This window comes from Diabrotica virgifera, chromosome 2 (assembly GCF_917563875.1).
Source record: "Diabrotica virgifera virgifera chromosome 2, PGI_DIABVI_V3a".
Taxonomy (NCBI): Eukaryota; Metazoa; Arthropoda; class Insecta; order Coleoptera; family Chrysomelidae; genus Diabrotica; species Diabrotica virgifera.
In genome coordinates this window covers 253,914,453-253,931,177 of record NC_065444.1, presented here as the reverse complement: position 1 = coordinate 253,931,177, position 16,725 = coordinate 253,914,453, and the positions used below count along the sequence as shown (strand labels likewise).

Below are 16,725 nucleotides of genomic sequence, written 5' to 3'. Positions count from 1 at the left end.
TGCAATTAATATTTAGCTTGAATCACCAATAACTCGCAAATTAAAGCAGTTAGGTATAGGGAATGCTTAAGAAATAAAAAAGTACCATAAAATATAAATTCATTACAATACAAAAATACAGGGTGTTCCATTTAAGAAAAATCAGAAAATACTCATTCCGAGTTTCGACCAACCCTGTATACTAAAATTAAAAATTTAGCTATACTAATTATTCTTAACAATAGTAGAGTATATTAAAACTCATTTGAACGTAAGTAGAGTTTTAGATGTCAAACTACTACAATTCTACAGGGTGTGAATGTTGCTACGAAATTAATAAAAAAACGTAATTATCTTTTAAAATACCCTGTATAATATTACAAAACCTCATATTTTAAGAAAGAAGACATCGAAGAGAATCCATAAATGTAAAAATATACAGGGTGTTCCATTAAAAAAAACGAAGTTATAAGCAAAAGAGATGAAAATATTTTCATTTAATAGATCATCCTTCAAAACCCCTTTACTCCAATTTTCATGATTCTGTTGCATTTAGTTCTCGAGATATTTCTAATAGGCCAGTTATCTGCCTCACCCTATATATATATACAGAGTGGGCCAAAGAAAAGAGTCCACCTCTATATTTGGCAGTATTTATCAGGTTTTAAGGAAATAAAAAACAGGTCAATTTTTGATCTAAGGGGGACATATTTTTATGGTACATATATCTGTCATTTGTCAACCCCCTCCCTTCCACTTCCCCCATCCCTTATTTTGAAATAGGGAATAGTGGTCGTGTGCTAGCTCATTTGAAAGGTTATTCAATTCTCTATTCAGTAATATCAACATTGACATAATCATTTACACAGGGTGTCCAAGAAAAATTATTTTGAATTAAATTAATTGATAAAAAAGAAGAATGTCTGTAATTTATTTAACTCAGAATACATTCTACTGCGGACAGAAAACAGAAAAAATGTTTATTTGATAAATAAACATTATTGCTTAAATTCAATATTCAACCTACTAAGAAGCAGATGGGTGGCAGCTTGAACATTGAAATTAAGCAAAAAACATTTTTTTCTGTTTTGTGACAGCAATAGAATGTATTTTGAATTAAATAAATTACATACATTCTTCTTTTTGTGTCAATTAATTTAATTAAAATATTTTTTTCTTGGACACTCTATATAAATAATGATGTTAGTGTTGATATTACTGAATAGAGAATTGAATAACCTTTCAAATGAGCTAGCACACGACCCCTATTCCCTATTTAAAAATAAGGGGTGGGGGAAGTGGAAGGGAAAGGGTTGACGGAATTAACGTTAAAAGTTATCGAGACAGTTATCTGCCAAAGGTATTTTAACTTAACTCAAAACGTTGTTGCATAAATAACAACTAAGTAGTTAATTTCGTATTCATATGGTAACAATAGAATAATTTTATCTAGGATCTGTAACGATAAATTTAGCGAATAGCTTTATTGATATTGCCATTGGACAGACCTAAAATCGACCAAGGGCCATTTTTCTCTCCGCTTACCTTTCAAGTTAAACGCCGTATCGCATTGTCACGAACGCCATTGCATTGTCACCTTTCTCAATGCGCGACGCATGGTAATTGTGTTATTTATTGTGAGAGAAAATATAATGGCGAGAGATATATTCTGGAATAGGCCCTTTTGTCTCTCCTAACAAAAGCACTCTCGCAGAGACGAACGAGACATGCCGACGCTGATGACAGCTTGAAAAGGGAACTTCAATTAGAAATCGTAGCTTTGTCAGAAGCTCAGAAGAGAAGGAAACAGAAGGAAGGTGCATGAAATTTCATTGTGTTCTTGTTAAATCGAGATATTATTGGATTACTATTCCTTGCGTTCTTGAACGAAAAAAGGGGATGTTCTAAATGTAAAGACAGCGCAAGAAGAAAAACCGGAAACTTTTTGCGACAGGCACAAAATGTCGAGCATCAGATCGTCACTGAAGTCTGAAAGGACAAAACAAATTTTAAGCCTTGAGCAATTTAGTTTAAAATTGAAACATTTTTTTATTTAGTATTTCGTTAAATGGGTCTTTCCCTATACGAGGAATAAATAATTGAAGAAATAAAGTGAGATTTCACTTGCAGAAAAAAGGTTCAAAATCCAGTCAAATGACCATCAAAAATGGCAAAGATAAATGAAAGATTTGTTCAACAAAAATCTAGAAAGATAAATAATAAATTAGGATGGCGATATTATTACCATTTATAGCGTATTCAGCAATGTAATAAATTACACTTAGAAGGACACCCACTAACGAGGGAAATAAAGAATACAAGCAATAACAAATATTTAATTTAATCACCTACATTGTTACTATAACTACATTAAGATCTGCTCAAAGCTTTAACGTAAAGTTCTTATATTTAAACTGCCGATTTAATGTCCAATTTACACTAATCCGCGACACACCACACGAGAGCACTGTTACATTAAACTTATTTAATAATAACCCTTTGTGAAACGTGTAGCTTTTAAACTATAAGCTAGGCAAACAATAATTATATAAAATACGCGAGATTTGAAAACTCTCAACAATAAATGCGTGGACAAGGACAAGATCCTTTTTCACAAGAAATACGCAAGTTACGCTGGCTTGCTGCCTAAAAACAACTTGCAACTTCGAAATTTCTATACATCTTTTGAATGCATTATACCCGGGATTTCTGGGGAATTTGCTCGGGAAAGTTACTCGGTAGGATTTATGAAAGTAGAAATTATTTTCCTACCAGTGGCATAGCAACTTGAGAAGGGAACTTCACTTAGCACTGTAGCTCAGAAGAGAAGGAAATAGAAGAAAGGTGGATGAAATCTCATTGTCTTCTTGTTAAGTCGAGATATTAGTGGATTTCTATTCCTTGTGTTCTTGTACGAAAAAAGGGAAGTTCTAAATGTAAAGACAGCGCAAGAAGAAAAACCAGAAACTTTTGTGACAGGCGACAAATGTAGAGCATCAGATCGTCACTGTGTCTAAAAGAACAAAACAAATTTTAAGCCTTGAGCAATTTAGTTTAAAATGCAAACGTTTTGTTTAGTATTTCATTAAATGTGTCTTTCTCTGTACGAGGAATAAAGAACTAAACGCAAAATAACTTTTTTTACTAATGTTAATCATCTATATAAGTTATGGGCAAAATCTGTAGAGGCCAGCACTTGTCCCTTCCAAAACTCATTTTTACTTTGCGATCAAGATAACACGTACCTAAACCTGAGACAACTAGTCTGATGTAGAACAATTGGCTACCAACGTTAGTTGCAGTTTCGTTTGACACATTGGCCCCCAACTTTCTGTGTGTAGTCTTATTGTTAGGTTATGTACAAAATTACATTGTTAAGAACAAGTAAAAGACTTTGTTTAATTAATTATTGTATGGAATATGCAGGTTTAAAAATGGATTTCGAATAATAAATAAAATCTAATAATAAACGAAAACTAAACAGCTTTTTAGAAAAATATACTTATTGCTGATTTAAAATAAATGATCGATTGTCTGTCATTTTTTTAAAGTACATGTAAAATAAATATGTGAGGTAGATTATATTAAAAATATTTACATTATCAATATTAAACTGAGCGAAGCATCGATTGGTATTATACTGCTAAATAATGTATCATTTAGTTCTATACTAATAGTTCTTTCAAATAAAAAGGAAAGCCTCTGAATCAAAAATGAAAATCCCAGCCAGAACTGATTGACCCAAAAAATGGAATGAAAAAAAAAATAATAGAATTAATTAATTTCAGAAGATGAAATAAAAAGCAAGACCAAACAAAATACAAAATAAACCTAGAGAGCAAGAGCCTCATTCTAAACCAAATGGAAAGAACATATCGAAGAACTGTTAAAAGGCGGAAGAGGAAACCTACAATACATTAGTGATGTTGATTATAGTTACTTTCGAGTATTCGTTACAAATCGTTACTTTTGTATAAAGTAATCCTTTACAGTATTCGTTACTTTAATTACTATGATTACTTTTGTTACTTCTGTATTTGAGTACCGGTAATCATATCGAAAATCGTATTTCTCAGTAGATAGGTATTTTTTATAAAGTAATCATTTACAGTATTCGTTACTTTGATTACTATGATAACTTTTGTATTTCAGTACCGGTAATCATATCGAGAATCGTATTTCTCAGTAGATAGGTATTTTGTATAGGTATTCCGATATAACAACGACCTTCACCGATTTGTTTAAGGGATAAAAATGATTTGATTACTATGATTACTTTTTTATTTGAGTACCGGTAATCATATCGAGAATCGTATTTCTCAGTAGGTAGGTACTTTGTATAGGTATTCTGATATAACAACGACCTTCACCGATCTGTTTAAGGGATAAAAATGATGTGATTACTATGATTACTTTTGTTACTTTTGTATTTGAGTACCGGTAATCATGTCGAGAATCGTATTTCTCAGTAGGTAGGTCTGTATAGGTATTCCGATATAACAACGACCTTCACCAATCTGTTTAAGAGATAGAAATGATTTGACTACTATGATTACTTTTGTATTTGAGTACCGGTAATCATATCGAGAATCGTACTTCTCAGTAGGTAGGTATTTTGTATAGGCATTCCGATATAATAACGACATTCACGAAGTACGAAGTAATCAGAGTAATCAAAGTAGATACAATAGTCGTTACTCGCTCTGATACGATTGGTACGAAGTAACGAAGTAATCAGAGTAATAAAAGTAACGATTTGCCTCTCTGTATAGAAATCGTTACTTTCGGTATTCGTAAGTAACGAGTGCTTTGTAACGAATAGTTACTTTTTCAACATCACTACAATACATATCGTTAGAAGAAAAAGAAATACGTGAAGAAATTACAATAGAAGAAGTACTGTATGCATTAAAGAACACACGAAACGTAAAATGCCCTGGGTCAGATCAACTGCTTATCGACATGGTTAAGATAATAGAGCATGAGTACATCGATGTCCTGGCAAAGCTATTTAATGAAATTTATCAATCACATAATATACAGCGTGTCTACTTGAGTTGGAAACATATGGGAACCTTTTTTATTATTAATTTTACGAAAAAAAGTTAAAGTATTCCATTTGGAATTTGACGAATATGAACCTATTTTTCATTAGCTATAACTCGGCTTCTACTAGGTGTAGAGACGTGATATATACACCATCTTTTTAAATTTCTATAGGCTATATTTTTGCTCTAAATGTTTTTTCGACAAAATACTTACTATTTGAGTTATTTGAGAAAAACCGTCTAAAAGCGTGGTTATTTTGTTGAAAAAATGAACATATTCACTGCCAAATATCTCGAAAAGTATTGACTTAGTGAAAAAACTCTATAGAACAAAAGTTACTTAAAATTAGCCAGTTTACCCATTTCCTGACTTTCTTTGGACGGATATTTTTTCACCCTCAAGAGGGGGTGAAAACCACCCCCAAGGCAAAAGCACATATCGGCACAATATCACTTTTTTTCTTTGACTTGTTAGCTATGTGTATGCCAAATTGCATGTCAATACAAGCGGTTCTTTAAAACTTAGAGGTTTTGCAATATTTTACCGTTAAAGAACGGACTATACCTGATAAATTACCTTTACCCTTGTAAATTTAGGCAATTTTGTTTTTTGTCTGTCTTAAAATTAAGATTACCTCTACTCTGAAAAACAACACCAATTCAACACTCACAAACAAAAAAAAATAACTCGTACCCTTAAACCCTAATATCGTATTCAGGTCTTGAAATATGGTAATACATCCATATTTGCATAATTTGACTTTCAAGTTTTTACTCGTACATATTCACGTATAGAACGGGTGTAATTCTTATTTGTAAGACTTGGCGTGTATATGTCAGGTTGTGCAATAAAATTATATCACACTTAGATTTGGAACTCGGTGTGAATATTAAGTGAAAATAAAAAGGAAATTAACTAGATTATTGCACGCTTGGCAATTTTACAAGGTATTTTTCGTATGCGTTACTTAATGCTTACAATGTGCCAATGTTGTTTTACTTGGTGGACAAAAACTAAAGATGTCGATGTTTTTCAATTGATGTGTTATCGATACTAACAAGCCACTAGAGACTTGACATAATATTTCTGTAATCACTGACAAAAGGAAAGGAACTAAAAATTCTAATGAAACAAGGCAGTTAATTACGGAGAAAAGATAATAACTCGAGGAAATAAGATTTCTCTAGGGACTGTGACAAATCCAGGTATCTGATGTTTCTTTTAGTTATTATATGAAGAAAACCTACATATACGGTGGTCCGATAAGTACCTAGCCCCTCCGCCCGATGGCGCCACTATCGCAAGAGAAATCTACCATCAACGTGTAATACATTCTTGTAGATGGCCTGTGCCAAAATAACAGCCAAATCTGGACTCATAGTTTTGTTTTGAACGCGTGTGTAAGCGGACGTGTTTGGGCATTTTAGAAAAATGAAAAAAGTCGGTGATGATATTAGTCGGTGATTCGACTCTTGTTTTTAGAAGGGAATTCCCACAGCGAAATCAAAAAGCGCTTGATTGCTGTAAACGGTGATTTTTCTCCTTGGATGGAAACCGTCAAAAATTGGTTTAACGAGTTTCAACGTAGTGGCACGTCGGTTTTTGATAAGTCACTCACAGGTGTCCCGAAAAGGCTACCACTGAGGTTAACGTGAAAGAACTCCACAACTTCGTATTGGCAGACCGCCGACTGAAGGTGAATGAGATAGCTGAGACTGTAAGCATCTCAAAAGATCTCATTGTTCATAACCTGCATGAAATTTTGGGCATAAAGAAGCTGTATTTTTAACTCCGAACAATCAACGTAACCATGAGACCACTTCAGAGCAATTCCTGATGCTGTTTAAGGGTAATCCAAATGTGTTTCTACGTTGTTTCATAACCGTCGACGAAACATGGTTCCAATGGTACCCACCAGAGACCAGGGAGCAGTCGACACCGTGAACCTCACCCTGCTAACGTGCTCCGAGGAGGACGAAGTCTGTCTAATCGCTCGGAAAAATGATGGCCACCATTTTCTGGGATTCACAAGGTGTGATCTATATCCACTTCCTGGAAAAGGGCAAAACGATCACAGGGCTTTACTATGCCGCATTATTGGCCCGATTCGGCGCCTAATTTCAGAAAAGAACAGCCCCAATTGGGAAAGAAAAAATACTCATCCACCATGACAACGTTCCCAGCTCACACCTTCGCCATCGTCATGGCCAAATTAGTCGAATTGGGCTACAAACTGCTGTTCCATCTAATATATTCTCCAGATTTGGCCCTGTACGACTTCTTTTTGTTTCCAAACTTGAAAAAGCCTACTCTGCATACCTCCTTACAGAAAGTGAAGCGTCGCTGGGTCAAGTGTATCGACTACGTTCAGAAATAAATCACCTTTTTTCCAAAATTTTCGTTTTTCTTTTGAAGGCTAAGTATTTATCGTTTTCTGCAGATTCCGGGGTATTTTTTAATTATTAACAATTTAGTGCAAAAAATGCCATTGTTTCGATATTTTGTTTACCATTAAAAATCTTAATACGTAAGGTAAAATTACACAACTTTATCTTTTAAAACGTAAAAAAGTTGTAAAAGTAATTTGTTGCTTCGAAAACTGCAAAAAATGGTAAAATCGTTAATTGTGTATAAGTATTGTAAAAATCAAACTAAATATTTGTTATTGCTCCTAAAATTGTGGTATTGTGGTACCCAATAAATCCTCAAAATTTCAGATCGATTCATCAAATATTAAGCTTTTCAATGGTAAACAAAAAATCGAAAAAATTACGTTTTTTCACAGTAAATTGTTAATAATTAAAAAAGACGCCGAAATATTTGCAGAGAACGTATAGGCTTTCTTTATAAATATAGGCCTGTAATAACCAAAAATTTTCAGGTATCTGCATTTGCCACGGCCTCGAACTTATTATTTTGCTTATTTCACTGTACTATAACTAAAAAGAAGAAGAAAACAAAGAGCGTCCGTTGAAAAAACTTTGTTGATTTAATTTACGGAGGTCTTCCAAAAATTTCCAAAAGGGTCATTATCAGTCTAAATTGCCTAATAATAGCCCGGTCAAGTTGGCCCAAAAAATAGGGAGAAGGTTACAAAAATGCACTTAAAGCATTGATTCTACATTCACCTACAACACGATGTAGTAGTTTTTAATCAATGCTTAGCGCTAAAAATTGGTACGAATTATCGGTACACTATTATAAATGAAATGTAAAAGTCATCATTCAAAATAAGATTTGCATAGTAACCCCAAATTCAATCCAAAAGAATAATGAATGAGTTGCACGTGTGAGTTCATACTAATTTAGTAATGAAAGAAAGACGTTCTCAAAATCTTTTATTTGCAATTGACGACCGGTTTCGCTGTCTAAAATTTACACAGCATCCTCAGGTCCCGATTAAAGTAGATCAAATACTACAAACTGCAATATCACCGAATGAGTGAAAGGAGTATTCAGCGACCTACTGATAGAAAAAAGAAAGGAATTCGAAACATCAGAACCATCCCAGGACACAGTAGGAGTAACAGGATCTCTAATAAGGCTTTCCACCAATAAAATAAAGAAAGTATGTACCGAACTAAAAAACGGTAAAGCACCAGGACCTGGGGGATCCCAGCTGAGTTGATAAGGAAACTACTACAAAGATGCATCGACAACAAAGAAGTCCCACAAGAATGGAAATTATCGTATATGTCAGCAATATACAAAAATATGAGATCGAAAACAATGTGATAACTACAGGGGTATTTCCGTTACCCCAACAATCAGCAAAATATACGGAAGCATCTTAAAAAACCGACACACACACAGAAGACGAATACAAAGAAATAGAAGCAGAAGAACAAGCAGGATTTAGAGCCAGAAGATCTACAATTGATCACCTTTTTGCAATCACACAAGTCATGGAAAAGAAAACAGCGGTTAACCAAGAGATTCATTTCGTATATATTGATCTGAAAAAGGCATACGACAGTGTACCTTTGGTAAAGTTATGGGAGGCAATGAAGAATACAAATATAAACATAGAAATCATAAAAATAATTAAAAAATTTTATAACACGACCACGAGAATTAAACAATGAAACAAACTCACCGAAGGATTTCTGACAAATGAAGGGCTCAAACAAGGATGCTTCCTCTCTCCAACACTATTTAAAATATATTTGGAACAAGCTCTTAAAAATTGGAAACGGAAATGCAAGAACATGGGACTCCCACTAAATGACCATACACTATAATATACTCTTTGTTTCGTAGGCGACCAAATACTAATGCACAAGACTACGATGATATTTGTTACATGACAAGAAAGCTAATAGAGGAATACAGGAAATGGGGAGTAGAGATCAACATACGAAAAACCAAATATATAAATATCGGTGGAACGCAGCAGGACTTGATACTAGAAGGAGCAGAAACAATCAGTAAATGTAACGAATATAAATACCTGGGTATGAAAATCCCGAATGATGGAACACTGGACGGGTCCATTAAAGAACGAAATACTCAGGACAGGAAAGCAATTACGCTCCTAAACTCAGTACTCTGGGACAAGCAGATAAACAACCAAAACAAGAAAAAGATCTATAACGCCGTAGTGAAAAGCATTATAACATACAGCTGCGAAGTATGGTCTATGAAGGAAAAATCAAAACAAATGTTAGAAGGTCACCGAAATCGATTTCTGGAGAAGAGCTACAGGAAGATCAAGAAGAGAACATGTTACCAATGAACGGATACGAGAAATAATGAAGGTCATACATACAATAAATGACGAAATCAACGAAATACAACTACGATGGTTTGGTCACGTACACGTACAAAGAATGCACGAAGACAGAATCCCAAAACAAGTACAAAACTAGAGACCGCAAGGTAGAAGAAGAAGAGGTAGACCGAGGAAAAGTTGACAGGCAGGAATAAACAAAGCCATGGATGAAAGAGGTCTACAAGTAGATCAATGTGTGGACAGAGAGGAATGGCGAACGGGTATCGGAAGACGGAGAACGTTGTAAGCCGATAATATATATAAATGCTACAAACAATAAAACCATAGTTAGTTAAGCTGTCTGGTTTATCAAAGATGATTTATGATGGATACGAGTCAGAAGCAGCCAAATCTGGCGAATAGAAAATGACTAACGCAATCAACCTTAAGTGCAATATCCTTTGTCAATATTTTCTTATCTTTTAGCAACACGTTTTCCTCAAACAACCTATAATTTTGATTCAACTTATGACAAGTTAATTGTTTGTTATTATTATTTTACCAAAAAACTAAATATTCGATGACAGATACGTTAAAACCGGCTATTACATCAACCTTATGCACGAAAATTTTGTTCATATTATAAATAGTACAATAATATCAGAAAAGTAGTTACGGCAAAAATGAATAACGGCCCATATTGTTATTTAATTGGTAGTTGTAGGACAGGATTAACATGTTAATGGTCAAATTAGTTTGATTTCGAGATAAAAATGAGGAACTTTTTCATGTTTGAGGTCAGTTAATCGATACTATTATAATAGGCTACGACAAACTAAAAATCGAACTTTCTTATTAAACTTTTTTCAAACTTAATAGACCTGGATCCCGCGTACCAAAAAAAAGTTGATTAATAGCAAGCTGAAAATTTGTTAATAACTTAACGGTGTCTAGTCGGACAAACTTTGATGTACGGGAACACTGGAACAGGGGAAGTTTTAATTGTGGAACAGTTTAAAAATTTGGAACGTCAGATTACGAAAACGCCAGAGGTATTTTGTCGGACAAAACATTTTCGGAACTTTCATTAAACTCTCATGCAAAAATCAGACTGTTATTACTAACCAACATGGTTCCTGTCATTTGACATGTTCTTCGTGTTTCACTCATTAAAATGCCCAGTTGGTGATAAACACCAGTCTGATTTTTGCATGAGGGTTTAATGAAATGGTAACAAATCAATTGGAAGTTCTGTCCGACAAAATACATGGAATGTTTTCGTAGTCTGACGTTCCAAATTTTTAACCTGTTCCACAATTAAAACTTTCCCTGTTCCAGTGTTCCCATACATCAAAGTCTGTCCGACTAGACACAGTTAAGCTATTAACAAATTTTCAGCTTGCTATTAATCAACTTTTTTTTGGACGCGGGATCCAGGTCTGTAAAGTTGGCGTGATAAAGAAATTGTATTGTGAAAAGGATTTTGAACTGTTTTATAGTTTGTAGTTTATTTTCCACGAGATGCTTAATACAATGTAAGACGAGATCCCAAAAAAAAATAATTTCTGTAGTAAATTCGGTAATCAATTTTGTGATATGCTGATGAATTTTTGACTTGGACTGGAAATTTGGAAATGGCTGAAAGTTACTACAGAACCAAACACGAGTGTTCATAACAGGGGCGTCATTTAATAGGGGCAGGGGGGGCACTTGCCCCCCTGGCCCTGAAAATGACTGAAATTTACAAAAAATACATCAATTTTCGTCATTACATCATCTATAATGTATTGTATATATAATGCTTGCCCCCCCTCCAATCAAAATTTCAAATGACGCTCCTGGTTCATAACCAATATTTCTTGCAACTTTTGAGCAACTATTGAACAACTTTTCAACAGGTAGAAAACTACAACTATCTTGGTACAATAATAATTTATCACACAAGCGATTTCTCCAAAGAAATCAGAGTTGTAATAGAAAAAAGAACGAACAAACATTTCCGTATAAAACTTTGATAAAAAAACCCAGAATCATAATTCCTAAATATACAGAATCAAATCATTTAAATAATATTTTAGTAAAATCTATACTGAGCGACTTTGTGGATTACACAGTAATTTATACAGACGGTTCTAAAAATCAAACAGGAGTAGGATGTGCTATGTATGTGCAAAATACCCATCAGCATAATAATTACAAATTATCTAGTATTAGTAGTATTTTTACAGCTGAGATTATAGCCATCGAAAAAGCTCTAGAATGGATCAAAGAGAATAATATTGAAAAAGCTGTGATAATAACAGACTCCAGATCTGCAATATATTCAATTGAAAATACTGATTTTAGTTCATACAAATCAAAAATTTTATGTAATATAAAAAATAATTTGTCTAAAGTGGAAGTAGTATTTATATGGGTAAAAGGGCATGCCGGTATACTGGGTAATGAGAAAGTGGATGAGCTGGCCAAAGATGCAATAAAAAAAGGTGAGATACTAACTCACATCTTATCGACAGATGCAATAAATGACGTCAAAGTTGAGATGAGAAATCTAAATTCGCCACCAAAAATGATGTATTACCCAGATAGCGCCACATACATCTTTCAACGCTCGTTTAACACGGTCAATTTTTTTATCCCCCACTCTATATACTTTTTGAGTCAAAATTTTTATTCTCTTAATATTTTTATTTAAAAAAGGTATACTACATTCATCTCGCTAAACTCAACTCTTTTCGAGATAGACGCATTTTAAATCTGCGATACAACATAATTTTTTTGCTTAATATCATTGTAGTTACACCCCAAAAATCAACTTGAAACCATAATAATTGTGCCAGTTCTCATATTTATGTCATTGCATCGCAAACTCCATTTAAAGAAATTTGCGATACATTTTTGGAAACTTTTATGATTTTAAGTTATTTTTCGGGTGTAGCTACAATGATATTATGCAAAAAATTATGTTGCCTCGCAGACTTAAAATGCGTTTATCTCGAAAACGGTTGAGTTTAGTGAGATGAATCTAATGTACCTTTTTAAGTAAAAATATTAAGAGAATAAAAGTTTTGATTCAAAAAAGATATAGAGTAAGTAATAAAAAAATTGAACCTATTAAATGAGCTCTGAAAGGCGTATGTGGCGCCCTCTGGATAATACATCATTTTTCGTGGCGAATTTATATTTTTTGTCTAAAAAAACCCCCGCTTACCAAATTTCGTGTTATTATTCCATACCTGTTAGGAAATATTCAAGAATAAATAAAATAAAAGTTTAACTTTAACACCCTGTAATTCGGTTATTGTCAGCTTTTGTACTAAGGTAAGTTAGCTTAAATCGAACTATTTTAATCTAAGGTTGAGCTATGGCCCATTCTTTACCAAACACCTTGTATATAAAAGAATCCTGAAGATATCATAGACCGAGAATGTAACGAATAACCAAGTCATGAGAAGTGTTAACAAAATAATGGAAATCATCAAAACACTAACGCGGCAATAACTTGGGCATGTCATGCATGGTGAGAGATACGACCTACTTCAATTGCTTATATAAGGGAAGATCCAGAACAGGAGAAAAAATTCTATAAAACTGTCATAAGACAAACTATGATGTACGGAACTGACTGTTGGGCAGTTAAAAAGAATAATGCATGTAGCGGAAATAAGATAGCTTAGTTGAACGTGTAGAATGTCCAAAAAGGATAAGGAATGAGTATACCAGAGTAAGTCTACGGGTGGCACCAACTTATGCCAAAATTAGAGAGCATAGGTTAAGATGGTTCGGCCATGTTCAAGGTCTACACATTCATCAGCCAAAACGAAGAATTTTTCAAATGCAAGTCTCTGGTATGGTCATCATAGGTATATATTTATTCTTTTTCCCATGGTAGTTCGAATACATGATGTACAAAAACTTTATAATTGAGTTAGTGCCGATTCCAATGTATACAAAAGTTCATTATTCAATTAAAGCGATAAAATGCGCCAACTGAAACGTTATTTACGCCAACAAGGTTTATCTAGTTAGTAACTTTAATTTGTGTTTATATATTGTGTCCAATATTTTCAAATAAACAAATTGTTGTGTTAAAAACATTCCTTTATACTTTATACCATGTTTCAAATATAGTATCAATTTAATTTAAAACGTTCTAATCATAGATGTTGCCGAGTATTTCCAAAATTCGATAAACATTGTGATTACTTTAAAAAATATATATTATCGCCAACCCTCACTAAAGTCATTCATTATTGTACTCACTTCCCTCATTTGCGGCAGTAAAGTAACACTTTATTGTACTGAAAGAAGAATTTTACTTTACCTGCCGCGATTAATCAAATTAACCCAGATTGAATGTAAGAGGTCGATGGCAGTAATCGAATGGCGAGAATTTGAGTGAACTTAAAATTTATTTACTTAATTACTAAAAATATTGTACACCATTTGCGTTATCAACAATTAAATTTATGTCAAAAAGTGAAATTCTGTAGTATTTTGTAAATATATTAATATAAAATAAATCAAAACTTTACCGATTTAGTAATTATTCAATACTGATAACTATCGATTAAAAATCGAAAGCGGCCATACTGCAAAAGTTATCTGTCATCACTGTCATGAAATTATTATGACGTCTAAATTTTAAAAAGTTCTTAAATTGTAAATTGCAAGTAAGTGTTAAAACCAATATCAAATTATTGTAGAAAGTGAAATTGTAGATAAAATATATTTTGGCATTATCCAAGCTGTCAAGCTTTTAGTACTTCATTTTCCAGTTGTTCATTCAGGGATTATTAAAATTAAAGATGATTAATTTTATGAAATAATGAAGTTAATCAAATTAAAAAAAATGTGTAGTGTTATATTGAGATTTTAAAGAAGTTAAATAAACGACAGGTTTTTATTCAATTTATTTATAAATTTTATATAATTTTTAAATTATTACAGAGCCCAAACTCTTACGTAGTCAACTTTAAGGTGCGAGTTCAAATTCCAAGTTTATTTCCAATTAAATTATGTTGGAGATAAAATTTTATATGCACCACGTCAGTAAAGACTCTTTATCGACCTCGTCTGTTACTCGCATCGCTCGCTACGCTCGCTCTTCTCGTAATATCAAGACTCGTTCGATAAAGAGTCACTTTACTGTCTTGGTACATAAATAACTATTATTTATGTTGTGAATACAATATAGAACTTGCACATTTTTTTTATTACATAATAATGTTCAGTTTTGTTTAAAAATGAGATTTCCAAAATTTCACGCTTTAAAAACTCGTAATAACTTGGAAATACCAATTTAAAGTCTTCTGCGGTATAAAATAGTTCAAACGACCCGTGACGCCACATGGTTTTATTATATAGTTATGATCATGGTTATATTTAGGTATATTCTTCTTCTCCTTCTTTAGTTTATTGGCCTCCACCTACTTGGGTATTTGGCCAGCTCATCGTCGCGGAATAAGGGAAAAACATTTATATTCTAATGACATTTATCGTATGTCATTGTAATAATATATACCAGTTTGTTGAGATTGTAGTTTGATACAGTTTTTGAAGGAAAGGAAAGAAGGTTTACTATGGAAAATAAAAACCATTTTGTAAAAGTACAAGTTTTCTATGAATAGTTCAAACGATCAAAAACACTTGTGACGTCACATAACTGTATTTTCTACTGACGTTTATAATGTCTAGTTTAAAATTATATACAATTTTGTTTACTTTGTTGGTGCAGAATGTAAACATATAACCGGATGACGTCACGACGCGTTTTGGGCTGCCTGCTATAATTTGAATTTTTAATTGTCTTTAGGGGCCAAAAAAAAGACAAAAAAACTTTTTTATCTTTGATACACGTTTGAAACGTTTTAAATTATGTTCTGTTGTGATTTATAACCTTTTTTTCGAATTTAAAATTTTATGCAAGTTTACTATTATGTAGCAATATAAAAAATCTTACCTTAAAGCCTTTATACCATTCTTTAATTGTGCTCTCGTCATATCTAGTGTGCGATTTAAGAAAATCCATGTCCTCCTTGGACAATTTGTCCTTACTACCGAAACACCCCATGGTTCAGACCTTGAAGGTCTAACACCTGCAAAAAAAATAAGAATATATAGTGTGTGCTTGTTTAAAAAAAAACAGTCTAAGAATTTTTTGTACAATTAGAGAAATTTTCCTGTTAATTTTGTAACGGTAGCGCATCCGCTTCGCGTCACCAACGCACCAGCGATGCGCTTTCCCACTATTTTCCACTACTACCAACGAAGGCGAGGGAATGGGTTGCCGGAATAACATAAAAGGAGCGATCGCTGTAACAGAAAACAGTCACCCTTTAGCACCAAGTCACTGAACCACGCCCAGCTCGGTTCAGTGACTTGGGGCCTGAGCAAGCAATTTTAGTTCGCGGATAAGTCATTAGAGGATAACAGGAATAAAGCTCTTCACGCTGGCCTGAATTTTGCAATCGATTAAGGCACTACGTTGAACTCCTTACCCAGAATTCCCACGTGAAGAGCATTTGGCTGATAGTTGTGCCCTTATAGCGCATCAGAGTGCTATAGGGAGAAAGAGATGGTCTGGAGCATTGGAGCGAGGTGGAGTGACTCCTGTAATACACGGGTTAATACACCCCGCTCCAATGAATTGTTACACCCGAATGTCTTTTTCTAAGGGGGGAACATATCTCACAGGCTGGGTTAAATCAAATTGCTTGCTTGCTTGCAAAAGACAGTCTACTGAGAACTGATCTGAAGACTAAGTTGGTGGCCAAAAGATATTGCCTGGAGACCAATCGGGTTTTAACCTATTGAATTAAAAGCCAAACCGACCAGCTATTTAGAATTGATAAATCGCTGCCCCGTTATTCTCCGACCGTGTACTGAATGGTCTTTCCCATGTTCATCCCCATACCAAATTAGGTTTTTTTCACTCGTTATGATTGATAAAAAAAAACAAAGCAAAGTCAGCTTCACGGATTTGT

At 33.6% G+C, this 16,725-nt stretch overlaps 1 protein-coding gene across 1 annotated transcript in view; it reads right to left on the bottom strand.

The window, feature by feature from the left end:
- Nucleotides 1-16,725, bottom strand: part of LOC126880548 (neuronal calcium sensor 2) — a 437,164-nt gene that overhangs the window by 174,399 nt on the left and 246,040 nt on the right. Inside the window, exon 2 of the mRNA XM_050644479.1 lies at nt 15,702-15,837. Coding sequence (XP_050500436.1) covers nt 15,702-15,812 — 111 coding nt within the window. The 5' untranslated portion in view covers nt 15,813-15,837. The remainder of the gene's footprint in view (nt 1-15,701; nt 15,838-16,725) is intronic.